The 15,423-nt window shown below is 40.0% G+C and overlaps 1 protein-coding gene across 1 annotated transcript in view; it reads right to left on the bottom strand.

The window, feature by feature from the left end:
* Nucleotides 1-1,099: 1,099 nt before the first annotated feature.
* Nucleotides 1,100-15,423, bottom strand: part of LOC117296923 (glutamate receptor ionotropic, kainate 2-like) — a 40,446-nt gene continuing 26,122 nt past the window's right edge. The window contains exons 4-13 of the mRNA XM_033780031.1: nt 11,646-11,699; nt 10,922-11,083; nt 10,371-10,532; nt 9,717-9,827; nt 8,632-8,742; nt 7,507-7,719; nt 6,081-6,641; nt 5,533-5,761; nt 4,942-5,198; nt 1,100-1,496 (exon numbers count right to left, since the gene is read on the bottom strand). Of these exons, the coding sequence (XP_033635922.1) occupies nt 1,332-1,496; nt 4,942-5,198; nt 5,533-5,761; nt 6,081-6,641; nt 7,507-7,719; nt 8,632-8,742; nt 9,717-9,827; nt 10,371-10,532; nt 10,922-11,083; nt 11,646-11,699 (2,025 nt within the window). The 3' untranslated portion in view covers nt 1,100-1,331. The remainder of the gene's footprint in view (nt 1,497-4,941; nt 5,199-5,532; nt 5,762-6,080; nt 6,642-7,506; nt 7,720-8,631; nt 8,743-9,716; nt 9,828-10,370; nt 10,533-10,921; nt 11,084-11,645; nt 11,700-15,423) is intronic.

The following is a 15,423-nucleotide window of genomic DNA, read 5'->3' as shown; positions in this document are numbered from 1 at the left end:
TGTTCATAATTCACCTTCATATTATACAACCCCTCTAGTCTAAACGCACCACTTGATAAATCAAGTTGGCATAACAACGGGTTTAATTGGTACCAACAATTCCAGTCAATAGAGGGCAGTTTTTATAATAAAATACAGTGTACTGTGAATACAATGCGGTTTTTTTTTATAAGCATTAACTTTGTAACGGATTAGTACACAGTAACACTAATTAATATTAACTGTGTATTTATTTTCCGATTTGAGAGTAGAGCAATCTGAAGGACAAAAAATGCGGTGGCAAAATAGAAGTTTGTTTTCAGCAACTGAACAAATCTACAGCGACGCCACGCGCCGAAATATGTGGTGCTTTTGTTTCATCAACTCTCATCTGCTTTGGTTCGAACACCGAAACAGGTTGGAACCAAAATAGAAACACATTGTGTCCGCAGAACGGTAGTGGTATATAATGGAAGACTTTTCTTTAAAATAAAACTTCTGAATTTAAAACACTGTTGTAAACTTATCGGGTGTTGCAAATTCCTCAAATTCTTGGCTAGAACACAAATGCAGGCCAATTTTTCATGATGGTCCCATTGATTAAAACTCACATGATTAGATTGAAAGCTTTCTGTCGGAGCTGGTTTTTTTCCACTCAAACGACCCCCTTTTAATCATGAACTGTGTAACAAAATAAACACACTTTTGACCAACTTTGAAAGTAACTGCTCCAAACATCGTAGCATCAAGTCGGAAGCAGCTAGTGGTCTATAGGTGAGTGCATCGGTCGTGTAGGTCTGGGGTTCACATCCCGCATTCAACGTGAAGGACTCCTGTCTCTGCAGGTGACAAGCCACTCACTCGTTATATAGCTGGTAACATTCTACAATTGAGAACACCATAAGCATCGAAAGCGGCGAAGTTACTCTTTCAATTAGCGCTCCTGTCGGTGCAGGTCCTATTTCGGCCACAAATAATGGTAGGCTTGCGGTCAATCACAATCCCAGGTTGGATTCCTCTGTTGCAGTAGCACTGACGTATTACCAGGGCACAGTCAACCCTGAAACGGTAGCGTTTACTTTGTTCCAACCCTCATCACAGGTTGAAAGATGGCTGCATTCCATCCAATCTCGTTTGGAAGTCTGCATTCGGCACCAACCAGCCTAGCTGGATAATAAATTAAAACTCAAGTCGTACTTGCATCATGGCGATGGCTGGTTTCCCCAAGTAAAGCACCAAAAATAAAGCAACGTATACACGGTGCTTAGCTTCTATGAAAACAAACTGTACATTACATCAGCCATCAGAGTTTCTTGCTAACTGAGGAACAACTCAGCTGACTTTGATTACCATCAAGCTACCGTCTCTGTCATTTGAATGGCCTGACCATTGATACTCGCTGTTGGAAACGCTGTAGCTGGTATGTACTTGTGCTCAATCACAGGTTGGCTGTTTCGTCGTTTGTTACAGCGACACGCAAACCTCAATTCAGCCATCATCTCACCACATAGGGATTTCTACAAAAGAAAGAAAATAAACATAATGATTAAAATGGCGAAGACAAGCAAGAGACATCTTAATTAAAGTATAGCGCCACCCTGTGGCCGTATGCAACCAATGATACTTGTCGGCGTTGTTAAGCCTACCCTGTTTTGGCTTAGAAAGAGTTTTCTGCGCGAAGCAAATTTTGTGCCTACTTACTTATCATTTGGTTGCCGGTGTCCCATGGAATTCTGTCCCCCTGAGGTTCTATCCCTATTCACATGAAATTAACATTTGCTGAAAGAGGATGGTGGGCCTATCAAAAGAAACTCGTACACAGTTCGTCACATGGGGGACAGAATCTCCGGGGGGGGGGGGGTGGGGCGTCGAGTGATTTGCTCTCTAACAAAACCCACGTTTAATGAAAACAAAAATATCCCAGTGGTATAAACTTTTGCTTACTCAATTCAATAGTTTATGTCACTTTGGTTAAGTTCCCATCTCTAGATTAGAGTTTCAGTGACTTTCTGTTCGACTTACTCTGTCTAGATTAGAGTTTCAGTGACTTTCTGTTCGACTTACTCTGTCTAGATTAGAGTTTCAGTGACTTTCTGTTCGACTTACTCTGTCTAGATTAGAGTTTCAGTGACTTTCTGTTCGACTTACTCTGTCTAGATTAGAGTTTCAGTGACTTTCTGTTCGACTTACTCTGTCTAGATTAGAGTTTCAGTGACTTTCTGTTCGACTTACTCTGTCTAGATTAGAGTTTCAGTGACTTTCTGTTCGACTTACTCTGTCTAGATTAGCGTTTCAGTGACTTTCTGTTCGACTTACTCTGTCTAGATTAGAGTTTCAGTGACTTTCTGTTCGACTTACTCTGTCTAGATTAGCGTTTCAGTGACTTTCTGTTCGACTTACTCTGTCTAGATTAGCGTTTCAGTGACTTTCTGTTCGACTTACTCTGTCTAGATTAGAGTTTCAGTGACTTTCTGTTCGACTTACTCTGTCTAGATTAGAGTTTCAGTGACTTTCTGTTCGACTTACTCTGTCTAGATTAGAGTTTCAGTGACTTTCTGTTCGACTTACTCTGTCTAGATTAGAGTTTCAGTGACTTTCTGTTCGACTTACTCTGTCTAGATTAGAGTTTCAGTGACTTTCTGTTCGACTTACTCTGTCTAGATTAGAGTTTCAGTGACTTTCTGTTCGACTTACTCTGTCTAGATTAGAGTTTCAGTGACTTTCTGTTCGACTTACTCTGTCTAGATTAGAGTTTCAGTGACTTTCTGTTCGACTTACTCTGTCTAGATTAGAGTTTCAGTGACTTTCTGTTCGACTTACTCTGTCTAGATTAGAGTTTCAGTGACTTTCTGTTCGACTTACTCTGTCTAGATTAGAGTTTCAGTGACTTTCTGTTCGACTTACTCTGTCTAGATTAGAGTTTCAGTGACTTTCTGTTCGACTTACTCTGTCTAGATTAGAGTTTCAGTGACTTTCTGTTCGACTTACTCTGTCTAGATTAGAGTTTCAGTGACTTTCTGTTCGACTTACTCTGTCTAGATTAGCGTTTCAGTGACTTTCTGTTCGACTTACTCTGTCTAGATTAGCGTTTCAGTGACTTTCTGTTCGACTTACTCTGTCTAGATTAGAGTTTCAGTGACTTTCTGTTCGACTTACTCTGTCTAGATTAGAGTTTCAGTGACTTTCTGTTCGACTTACTCTGTCTAGATTAGAGTTTCAGTGACTTTCTGTTCGACTTACTCTGTCTAGATTAGAGTTTCAGTGACTTTCTGTTCGACTTACTCTGTCTAGATTAGCGTTTCAGTGACTTTCTGTTCGACTTACTCTGTCTAGATTAGCGTTTCAGTGACTTTCTGTTCGACTTACTCTGTCTAGATTAGAGTTTCAGTGACTTTCTGTTCGACTTACTCTGTCTAGATTAGCGTTTCAGTGACTTTCTGTTCGACTTACTCTGTCTAGATTAGAGTTTCAGTGACTTTCTGTTCGACTTACTCTGTCTAGATTAGAGTTTCAGTGACTTTCTGTTCGACTTACTCTGTCTAGATTAGAGTTTCAGTGACTTTCTGTTCGACTTACTCTGTCTAGATTAGAGTTTCAGTGACTTTCTGTTCGACTTACTCTGTCTAGATTAGAGTTTCAGTGACTTTCTGTTCGACTTACTCTGTCTAGATTAGAGTTTCAGTGACTTTCTGTTCGACTTACTCTGTCTAGATTAGAGTTTCAGTGACTTTCTGTTCGACTTACTCTGTCTAGATTAGAGTTTCAGTGACTTTCTGTTCGACTTACTCTGTCTAGATTAGAGTTTCAGTGACTTTCTGTTCGACTTACTCTGTCTAGATTAGAGTTTCAGTGACTTTCTGTTCGACTTACTCTGTCTAGATTAGAGTTTCAGTGACTTTCTGTTCGACTTACTCTGTCTAGATTAGAGTTTCAGTGACTTTCTGTTCGACTTACTCTGTCTAGATTAGAGTTTCAGTGACTTTCTGTTCGACTTACTCTGTCTAGATTAGAGTTTCAGTGACTTTCTGTTCGACTTACTCTGTCTAGATTAGAGTTTCAGTGACTTTCTGTTCGACTTACTCTGTCTAGATTAGCGTTTCAGTGACTTTCTGTTCGACTTACTCTGTCTAGATTAGAGTTTCAGTGACTTTCTGTTCGACTTACTCTGTCTAGATTAGAGTTTCAGTGACTTTCTGTTCGACTTACTCTGTCTAGATTAGAGTTTCAGTGACTTTCTGTTCGACTTACTCTGTCTAGATTAGAGTTTCAGTGACTTTCTGTTCGACTTACTCTGTCTAGATTAGCGTTTCAGTGACTTTCTGTTCGACTTACTCTGTCTAGATTAGAGTTTCAGTGACTTTCTGTTCGACTTACTCTGTCTAGATTAGAGTTTCAGTGACTTTCTGTTCGACTTACTCTGTCTAGATTAGAGTTTCAGTGACTTTCTGTTCGACTTACTCTGTCTAGATTAGAGTTTCAGTGACTTTCTGTTCGACTTACTCTGTCTAGATTAGAGTTTCAGTGACTTTCTGTTCGACTTACTCTGTCTAGATTAGAGTTTCAGTGACTTTCTGTTCGACTTACTCTGTCTAGATTAGAGTTTCAGTGACTTTCTGTTCGACTTACTCTGTCTAGATTAGAGTTTCAGTGACTTTCTGTTCGACTTACTCTGTCTAGATTAGAGTTTCAGTGACTTTCTGTTCGACTTACTCTGTCTAGATTAGAGTTTCAGTGACTTTCTGTTCGACTTACTCTGTCTAGATTAGAGTTTCAGTGACTTTCTGTTCGACTTACTCTGTCTAGATTAGCGTTTCAGTGACTTTCTGTTCGACTTACTCTGTCTAGATTAGAGTTTCAGTGACTTTCTGTTCGACTTACTCTGTCTAGATTAGAGTTTCAGTGACTTTCTGTTCGACTTACTCTGTCTAGATTAGAGTTTCAGTGACTTTCTGTTCGACTTACTCTGTCTAGATTAGCGTTTTGCCTTGACTTCCAGACGAACTCCGCCACGGCTGCCATGACGCCCGCTACGAGACCCGAGATGAGAACCAGGAATATACCCCCGATGTTCTTGACGCCCAGCTCGCTGGCATCCTCCTTCTGATTGATAGTTGACTGACAGTTACTCGTCTTCCACCATTTATCCTTGAGTTTGAGTAGAGTGTCATCCTCTTGTAGTATGAGGATGGCTTTGGTAATTTCATCTCGTATGCCAGATTCTAAATGAAGAAACAAAATGAACAAAATGGTCAGTCTTAGGTTTTTATGACATGGGCCCGATAGTGTCCAGTGGCCTTCAAGAAAAGCACCAACTGACACAGCCTAATCCTAATCCCAAACCGTGGTTACGAGGTTGTACATCAGTGACTTAAACCCCAGGAGTGCGTTTTGGCGACCCCAACCAAAAACTGTTTCGGTTGTTGGTCGTTGGTTCTGCTGTTCAGACTGAACGATAACCGAGTTGTGAGCTCGGTTACCGTGTTGGTTATGACGTCAGCAACACTTATTGGTTACAGCCGCCAAAACGCACCCCAGTTCTTCGGTAAAACTTACGTAATGGTGTACCGATCCCATAGCCCCTGGAATTGAGCAGTCCACCGATCAGCGTCAAATTACTGCAGTGCTGTGAGATCCTATACTCAGCCGTAGTGGACTCCAGCAGGAAGGCGTAGTTCTTGCTGTTTAAAACTCGCTCGATACCCTCGTCGTAGGTTTTTGAAAATACATGAGGCCTGGCACTCATAAATTCATACATTGTTTGGTACGTTGGTATATTGGAGCGCTGTGGTAGGAATCAAAAACGAGAAATGAAACTAGTCAGTAAAGGGCGATAAGAAAATCTTTAGTTCCGATGTGCAAGGGAAATAAAATCAGCCTGAAGTTCTGTCCCCTATACTATGGGAAAGTCAACATGGTATTGGCTTTATTATGTATACACGTATACATGTACGTCGAATTTAACTGTGAATATCAAGGACCATGAAGGTCATGTACACAACATGGGAGGTCAAAGATAATTATGGACGTAGGCTTAAAGGCAGATCTTACAAAAAACGGACAAGTAAAAGAAGTTAATGGTGAAAAGATAATTGTCTACTTACGCGGAAAAATGTTTCCGTTGATCCCCCGCTTCTTGTGCCGTATTCAATCTCGGTCTGTTTAGCGAGATCATCGGCGCTGCTTATCGGCGATACCATCCTCTCGACGGTCAAGAAAGCAGCCAGGTTCGCGGTGTACGACGAGACCAAGATCAAGGAGAAGAACCACCAGAAGCCGCTCAGAACCCTCGTGGAGAAAGCTCTCGGGTTGACCTCCGACCCCTGCTGCATGAGCCCTCCAAACGCAAACCAGAGACAGTTGGTGAGATTGAACTGGTTGGCCACCTCGTCGAAGGCAGGGTTGCAAGGGTGCGAGTTGTACCACTCGTAGGGGCTGAAGCGAGCCAGGAGGAACAGCGTGATGCTGACCAGGAAGAAGGCGATGACAACGTAGAGCCAGACGTCGAAGGAGAGCGGGTTGAGAAAGGAGAAGACACCCGGGTTCTGAGGCTCGGGCGCCCGGTACAGGATGGTGATGCCGAGATGCATGTACGGCTTGGAGAAATCTACCACTTGTTCTCGACTGTATGTTATGGTTAAAGGAGCCACAGCAAGGTCTGCTTTCTGTTTAAAAATACCGTAAGAATAACAGTTACCAATAATATATATATTTTTTTTTTTACCCAGAATCTTGTTATGATGGACAATGTTTCCACAACAATTTACTACAATATTCCTTTTTATAGAGGAGTACTTTTTGTACAACACAACATACAAAAGTCCAAAGATTTTCCCATAAATTCACCCGTTTTAAAGATAATGATGGTAGAAATTTCCCTTAAAATAAGTTTGTGAGAAAATATTGAGAAAAACATTTCACGAAAATTATTTTAGCATTTACAATGGATTTACGCGACTCTCCCGAAAACATTGTTCTGTGAGTTTACCTCTTTTTCTCACAAAAACTTGTGAGGTTGAAACTTGTACATCTTCATTCACAGTGAGTAGGGATTCATGTCATGGCCCCAAAATTGATATACAAAAGCTATCAAAACTCTTTAACAATATGCTTTTTCTTTCTTTGCTCTAAACTGTTAAAGATGCTATGTCAGATTTTTGGCAAAAACATTAACAAATTGATATTTGGAGTGAATGGTATTTCAAAGAGTATCACCCGCTCTAACAATTTCTTCTTTAACTTTTACTTTTAATGGTCAGGAACCATGGAAAAAATTTAAAACGTTTCTTATAAAACACACAAGAATTGGGCATGTGATATATTGTCGGGATCCCGACAAAAACTAATTTTGAGCACTTTATTTCACTGCTACTAATAATTGACGGACTTTTTCGAGCAATGGCTCAAATGAAAGCTTGTAACTTTCTCGACCCCCATAAAATACCTAATGAACTTTAAATCAAAATTGTTGAGTCAAATCGGCCAAAAATCTGACATAGCATCTTTAATGATGATTTTAAAAACCCTTACCCTTGTCATGAGTTTGCCGACCATGCCGTTCCATGAACCGTCTTCCATTGGTGAGCCATAGTTATTGTCATCAACCTCAACGATCTCGTACTGGAAGCCTACATGTTTGGAAATAGATTCCAACATGTCAATGCAGTAACCATAGTAACGCGCGTTACCCACAAGGAGCTCTCCATCTGCGTCTCGGTCTTTCTTCATGACGTAGGGTAGCTCCTGCAAGTGTAAAAAAAAAAAAAGACACAGGCAATTAGAAGGTTTGGGTATGTGCGACACATAACACCATGTCCACAGATTCACACTTATACGGTTTGAAGTAAGGGTGGTACATATAGAAGGCTTCCCTTAAAATATTACTTGCTGAGGTGCTGTAGTTTTTGAGAAACGAGTAAAACAATGTCACGAAAATAATTTTCGTCTCAGGAGACGTACATTTATATTTTAGCATATACAGCCAACGTATTAGAGCGACTCTCCTGGAACCATTGTTCTGTAATTTCACTTTATTTTCCTCAAAAACTTTCCGTGTAAGGTAAATTATAGGTAAATTATATAAGTGTTTAGAGATTAGGCCACATAAAATAAAAATAAAAAGGGTTGATCGTCCCCGCCCGACCGTTCAAAACCCCCCGACCCATTTTTTGTTTTTGTTTTTCTTCCAATGTCTGAATATCTCTTTATACTTTTACTGCCCAGATTTTTTAGCTGATATTTTTTTTTCAAAATGTACAGGTTTAAAGAAGGTTTTTATTCATGTTGGCAAAGCAACAACGATTCTTCAAATATTTACTTGGGCTACACTGTGCTTAGTTGTTTTAAAAAGTTTACAGAAAATGTCTTCTAGGAGTTAAATTTGTTTGACAAAACTATTGAAAACATCAAAAACAAACAAACCCTCTGTTTTATAGGGATTGTGATGATTTCTTCATTCCTGATTTCATATTTGGCATGTCAACAAAACTAATGTGGCCTTAGTTTCATGGCCAAAAACTTGATCTACAAAAGGTGTCAACATGGAAAAGCACCCTATAGCCAGGCACTCGCTTCATGAATTCACTAAAACAAGACCAATTGATATTCAGCACCGGGCCATGCCAGTGGCCTTCCTAATACCCCATTAATACTTACAATAATAGTTGTGACAATCAGTGTCCTGTTGATTACGGATGCATTGTTGACAATCAGTTCTTTGTCTTTAGGCCTGAGATAAACACCATCATCATAATTCCAGTATCCTCTCTATGGAAAAAAAACAATCATCATACAAATATTATCTTTCTGTGAAAGTAAATGATCTGTCCATAATAACCTGGGCTCAACTTCATAAAGCCCGTAAAGCACGAACAAATTCGCTAAGCACTCTTTTGAAACCTCCTCCTCCAGCTCATGTTAATTTCCCATATGGAGGACAGAATCTCCGGCAGAAGGACACGGGCAGAATGACGTCAATGTGTAAGGTAATAGGAGTCTGCTGCCACCTAGCAGCTTATCCATTGCACAGGCTCACTCATGCATAATGTCCATGTCCCTGGTTTTTGTTTGTGTACGTTTTTGTGTAAATTGTCCTTGTTTAATAGGGAAGAGGGAGAACAAGCTTGTGCATCTTCTTTTTTATACATGTTAATGTCAAACTATTTTATATCTATTGTTCATTAAAGCCATTGGACACTTTTGGTACAGAATTCTTTTCTAAAGTTCACAGATTTATAAATAACTTACAGGGTTTACAGAAGGTAATGGTGAAAGACTTCTCTTGAAATATAATTCCATGAAATGCTTTACTTTTTGAGAAAACACTTAATCAATATCAATTCTAAATATCGAGAATTACGGATTTATTTTCAACACATGTCATGACACGGCGAAAAGTGCGGAAACAATGGTGGGTTTTTCCGTTATTTTCTCCCGACTGCGATGACCGATTGAGCCCAAATTTTCACAGGTTTGTTATTTTATATAGAAGTTGTGATACACGGAGTGTGGTCCTTGGACAATACTGTTAATCGAAAGTGTCCAATGACTTTAACTAAAGTTTTCCTTAGTACAAGTTATTAAATGTTTTCTGAACAATGTTATCACAATGTATTGATTGATGTTGACATGAAATACAAGTATCTGAAATAAAATGAAATGAAAGCCTCGCAATATTGGAATGGCGTCGTGACTAGGCGCAGTTGGGTAATAAATACAGTTTAAATGAATGTTGTTTGTACCTGTTCCATTCCGTGGACATCAGACAGCTCTGATATAAATAGCTTGGGTCTGTCTCTTTCTCCATGGGTATCGAACGCCACATGCCCAGTCAGCCCCTCACGTAATTCCACCTGCAATCAAGTGAAACCATCAGAATAAAACACAAACACAAAGCAAAGCTATTTGGTTCAAGTCTGTAAGCTATTAATAAACTTTCTATAAGCACAAACAAATCTTGCTTAAAGGCAGTGTTGGTAAATACTCAAACAAATTTTTAGCGTAACAACTTACTTGGTAACGAGTAATGGGGAGAGATTAATAGTATAAAACATTGTGAGAAACGGCTCCCTCTGAAGTAACGTAGTTTTCAAGAAAGGAGTCATTTTCCACGATTTTGATTTCGAGACCTCAGATTTAGAACTTGAGGTCTCGAAATCAAGCCTCAGAATGATGGGTGTTTTTTTTCTTTTCGTATTATCTCGCAACTTCGATGACCAATTGAGCTCAAATGTTCACAGGTTTGTTATTTTATGCATATGTTGAGACACACCAAGTGAGAAGACAATTACCAATAGTGGCCAGTGTCTTTAATGTGCTGAGATCAATATGCTGAGGCTCAGTGAAATTTTGTAAGAGAAGCCATACTTTGAGTTATATCCACAATTAAGACTTACGCTTTTGAGATAGTTGTAGAAGCTTCGACCGTCATCCCAAGACTTCTTCTGATCACCGTGAAAGCATGCCATGGACTGCACGGTCATGTTCCGGCCGACAGACATCGCCAGCAGGCCCTTGGCCATAACATGCACTGCGTCATACATCAAGGCTGATTCCAACTGGTTGGGAAATAACACATAGAATATTCAGTGATGAAAAGGAAATTGTTTAAGTTGGTAAAATTGTTAAGTAAATGAATTTGCTAAGCAGAATCGTCTGCTAAAACAGCTTTATGAAAGCGGCCCAGCTTTATGTAACCAAAGCCCCTCTATCTTCGATTTTGTGTTTGAGAATATCTAAATTGTCAAGCAAGAAGATTTATTAGATGGAATTTTGCATCAGGGATAATAAACAATTTGGCTTTACCCATATACACCGATGTGTATAGCACTGTTTACTCAGTACTTTCGCGAGCTCTGTGTAACAAAATCACAGGCATAATTTATTGTTAATACTCTGGTGGAAAAAATGAAATATATTTTTGTCTTTGGTCCTTCCCCCCTCTTACCGTTAGTCCGCGCTCCATGGGGTTGGTTTCCGACCGCTTGAATCTCGCTCTCCACTCGGCCACTATTCTGTGGAAGACCGCGCTCTCTCTATCGTAGAGGTGAAAGGTTGTCAAGTTGACTCCATCTCCGGAATATCTAGACATGTTCAGCATTGTAACATCCTGCCACAGAGAAGAGAATTACTCATAAAACAAAAGGCTCATCGTCTGATTTCTAAAATTGACTTTCTGCTCATTCACTTTAAAGCGATGGACACCTTTGGTAATTGTCAAAGACCAGTATTCCACCTCGCTTGGTAGACCAAACATATTCATAACAAATAACAAATCTGTGAATATTTTGACTCAATTGGTCATCGAAGTTGCAAGAAATTAATGACAGGAAAACACCCTTTTTGTGTGCTTTTAAACGCCTTAAGAAGGCTTCAGGCCTGAAGTATTTTATCAATAGATTCAAATATTTAAGTGAGAAATAATAACATCTGTCGTAAAAACTACGTTACTTTTTATAGTATACGTCAAGAAAGGTAATACGGAATGTTGCATTTTTTTGTTTTCCAGGTGGCGGCTATGGCTGCGGCTGGATTGTTATTTTATCATGCATTATCAAACATAATAGGTCAATAGCTCCGCCCATAGCAACGCCCTTAGCAACACCCGTAGCCATCGGCCGCTATTTCGGACCATCTTGTTGTGGCGGATTATATTGAAAAGACCAACTCACCATTGATGTAAACAAAAAGTGATAGTAACTTCTCAGCATTTGAACCTCCATTATCTGTCGAAAACAAAAAAGTCAATAAAATTACTGTCCCCTAGAAGGAAATTACCATGGCCTTAAGGAGGACGAGTCAAAAGAGGGCGCTGTCAGAGAAGACGCACAGTTCACCCCATGGGGGGGGGGGGGGGGACACAGAATCTCCGGGGGCACCGGCTTAGCTTTGAAGTGACTCCGTACTATCGAACATTGTGAAATGTCTCTCTCTTATAACATAAGAATGCTAAGTATTCCGGAGATTGTTTAACTGAAGTCATTCTGGGGCTTCTCACTGCTTTTTAATTGGATAATCTTTTTGTTTTTCCAAACCCCATGGCGTGCGTGGCGTTCCCAACCAGAACCCAGCTCCTTGGCTTTGACGGAGAGAGGAAAATGCTGGCGGTATTTCTTGCTGAAATCCAAACCATTTTGCCCTTGATTGACAATCACTTGTGCTTGTGCCTTTTGCGTAAGGAAGAAGTTTACAAATGTTCCTTTTTTTTAATTCTGGTGCACGCGATTGTGCTTATCCTTAAGTCCTATCTCTTATAGTGTCTGCCCCTTGAAATTAGTATCAAATGTTTGAGCCAATAAGGTAAGTGAGACTCGAGTATGTAGACTGGCACAATCCATTTAGATCGTAAGTGGAACAATGCGATACGATGTATTGCAAATCGACGTTTTTGAGTGCATTCTAGAACTGTTATGAATAGTGCTGTCTGCGGTTGTATCATATCAGATGGACGGCATTATTTGGCTAATTTGACAAACGTGTGGCTGGTTGTATCAAGTAATCGTGTAGCTCTTGGCCTAATTTCATGTAGCTGGTTACAACACAACATGTTGCTTGCTTATAGTAAAACAGAATACCGGCCAAGACTTCACTCAATTGTTATGCTAAGTAAACAATAGCTAAATACCAGTCAAAAGCAATATGACATCACATTTTGGTCAGTAACACGTGTAAAATTAGCAAGATATTTTCGTGCTTTAGTAACTTTTTTTTTAAACCCCAAAAGCAGCTCCATGAACTTGTGCACTATGGTTTGCTCGATTTGTCAAATAGGCCCAGTATAAAGGACTACGTGTTTGGTCAGAATTTCATCAAATTAGACGTATTTCTAATATTCTCAGTTCGAGTAGTTTCCCAGTAAAAACCTTAAAAAAAGGGGTGTTCAAATGTGTTAATGTCTGCAAACATATTACATTTTATATTTGTGTTGTTTGAACACCCTACCCTATGAATCTATCTTGGGTATCTATGTGTGACAACCACCATTGCGTCAATTTTAACACCCCAATTGTGACATTTTAGTTTTTAAATTTAAAAGTGGCTAAGCATTACCAATTGCTATTTTTTTTGTTCTTCTTCTTCATAATTATACCTTGTCATTCTAGCCAATGGACAAAGCAACAGCTCAAGATAATGATCAATCCTGGAAGATGATGTAACAAAGATGTGTATCGAGAGGTTTCGGCAAGGAGGGGCTGTTTTCTTTGGTTGCTGGACGCCATTTTGGTTCAAATGCAGCACAATACAAATGCACTCTAGTCTGGCACCCTATTTACGCCAACGCGTTTTGTGGACGGAAAATTGCTTCTACTCGCAAGTTGTCACAACTCTGGCCGTTTCCAAATTGGCGGTATACAGCTACAGCTACAGCTACGGCTAGATTTCTGCGTCATCATGCTTTTGATGTATTACACGTCCTTAGCAACACCCTTAACAACAGTCGTAGCCGTATACGGCCTTTTACTACAATGTACGGATGTGAGATATAAGAAATACAGTGCGCCACCTGGTGGCCAAAATCAAATAGGCTCGGGGGTAAACAAGGTCATGCAAAATAAACCTGGCTCGCACATTAAAAATGCAGCAAAAAATCCCCTTAAAACAAAACGATATGGAATAATGTTTGTTTTAATCATTCATCCCAAGGAAACACAAATCCTTATGACATTCCACTGGCCTGTAATCACTCTCACCCTTCGCACTGATGACACTGTGATTGTCAATTAGAGCTAAACTTAATCGTTTTCCGGCCCTGTCCAAGCCACCATAATGCCGTTTGATTAATACATGTACTCAGTGTTTAATACAAGAGGTGCAGAGAGAGCCAACGTCAATCGTGTCCCAACTGCCTGTTATTAGCTTCCTCATTAAAACTTCAGAAGCTCATTAATAGCCAGTGTACGTAACGGGGAATTATGTGAATAATTATAAAGCTGCGTACATCGCTAAAACATTGTAATTAGTAGAGAGTGTTCTGGTGGAATTAATTGAGGCAAGCGGATGCTGATGACCATTAAAGTGACATGAATGCAGCGTTTTCATCAACATGGCGATGTTTTTTTGTTTGCTTCGTTCAGCTCAAGAGAATCGTAGTAACCAACATTGCAAATGGGTTCGGTACATATCGTTTAGGGGCAGTTGATTCCAGAAGACTTTTAACCAAGGTGTGAAATCGCTTGTGATCGACGTAGACGGAGGACGCGAACGGAAAGTGTCTCCATTAACGGCCCAGTCATAGATAAAGGACCTGTTTGGGCCCGTCTGAAGGCCCCGGAAGTGCCACGAAGTCAGTCGCTCTGCGTTCATGCCATTGCTTTCAATACGCCTCTCTTAATATTTATGCATGACATCATAATTATTACCCAAAATGTGGCTGTGGGCGCACGTCCCCCATCACTTGCAGTGGCTGCGCCCATCGCCTCGTTTTGGATTAGCATTTTGACGTACCTCATGCATACGTATTAAGAAATACGTATCTCTGTGCTTATGTCTCGATGTGAAGTGATTGTCTCTATGGGCAGTCATAAACGCCTACTACTACGGTATAAAGGGATTGCTTGCTATGAAAGACAGGGCCTAATTTCAACAAATATTGTTTAGAAGGAAATACTGCTTAGCAATCTTTACTGAATAAAAAAAAAGGGAGTGTGGCACCAATGTAAACTTAAGGGAATATTGGGCTGGTGACCTGTTTCTGCTTAAGCAATTGTTTATGTGCTTATCATATTTTTATGCTTACAGACATAATGAAATTGAGCCCTGGTGGACAGGTGTGGTGTACTTATAGCGTGAATTAATTTTTGATTCAAATAAGAAACGCGAGTTCACATGACAGCGATTCAACAGGGGTGCCTTGCTTAATTTTAGCACGGTTTAAAATGTATCACAATTTGACAAGATTTTACAATGGACATTGGACAAAAAATGTCGTTCTCTCACAGTGGGGTTATACATTTTTTAAAGATTGTACAGTCATGCTGCAATTTAGCAGGGGACCCTTGTTTAATTGCTCTAATGTGAACGGGGCTTAAGACAACTTAGTTGGATCGACACAAATACCCGGCTGAAGAATACTACTTCATACAGCGCAATAATTATATGAATGCTAATAGTGCATATCGGCCTATACCACCACATGCATTTTTAAAACACATGAACATTAATTTAAATTCTGACTGACGGGGAACATTACTAGGGCAGGTCACTAGACAAGACTCGGAGTGCATCGCACTGACTTCAACATGACATCTCTCTCTCTCTATCTCTCTATACATCTATCGTTCAGCATCCCACATTAATAATACAAATCAAATTAGGCTAAATATCGCATCCCTCGCAGTGCTGCCATTAAATTGTAATTTATTGCGGTCCAATAATAAACGACTGTTGCACAAAACAATCTGGTGACCGCTGGCAAGACGCACCGGTTGTCGGATTCCCGAAATGGGAGAA

This window comes from Asterias rubens, chromosome 11 (assembly GCF_902459465.1).
Source record: "Asterias rubens chromosome 11, eAstRub1.3, whole genome shotgun sequence".
In the NCBI taxonomy this organism is placed as follows: domain Eukaryota; kingdom Metazoa; phylum Echinodermata; class Asteroidea; order Forcipulatida; family Asteriidae; genus Asterias; species Asterias rubens.
The sequence above is the reverse complement of the archived record's forward strand: the minus strand, read 5'-3'. Positions and strand labels throughout refer to the sequence as shown.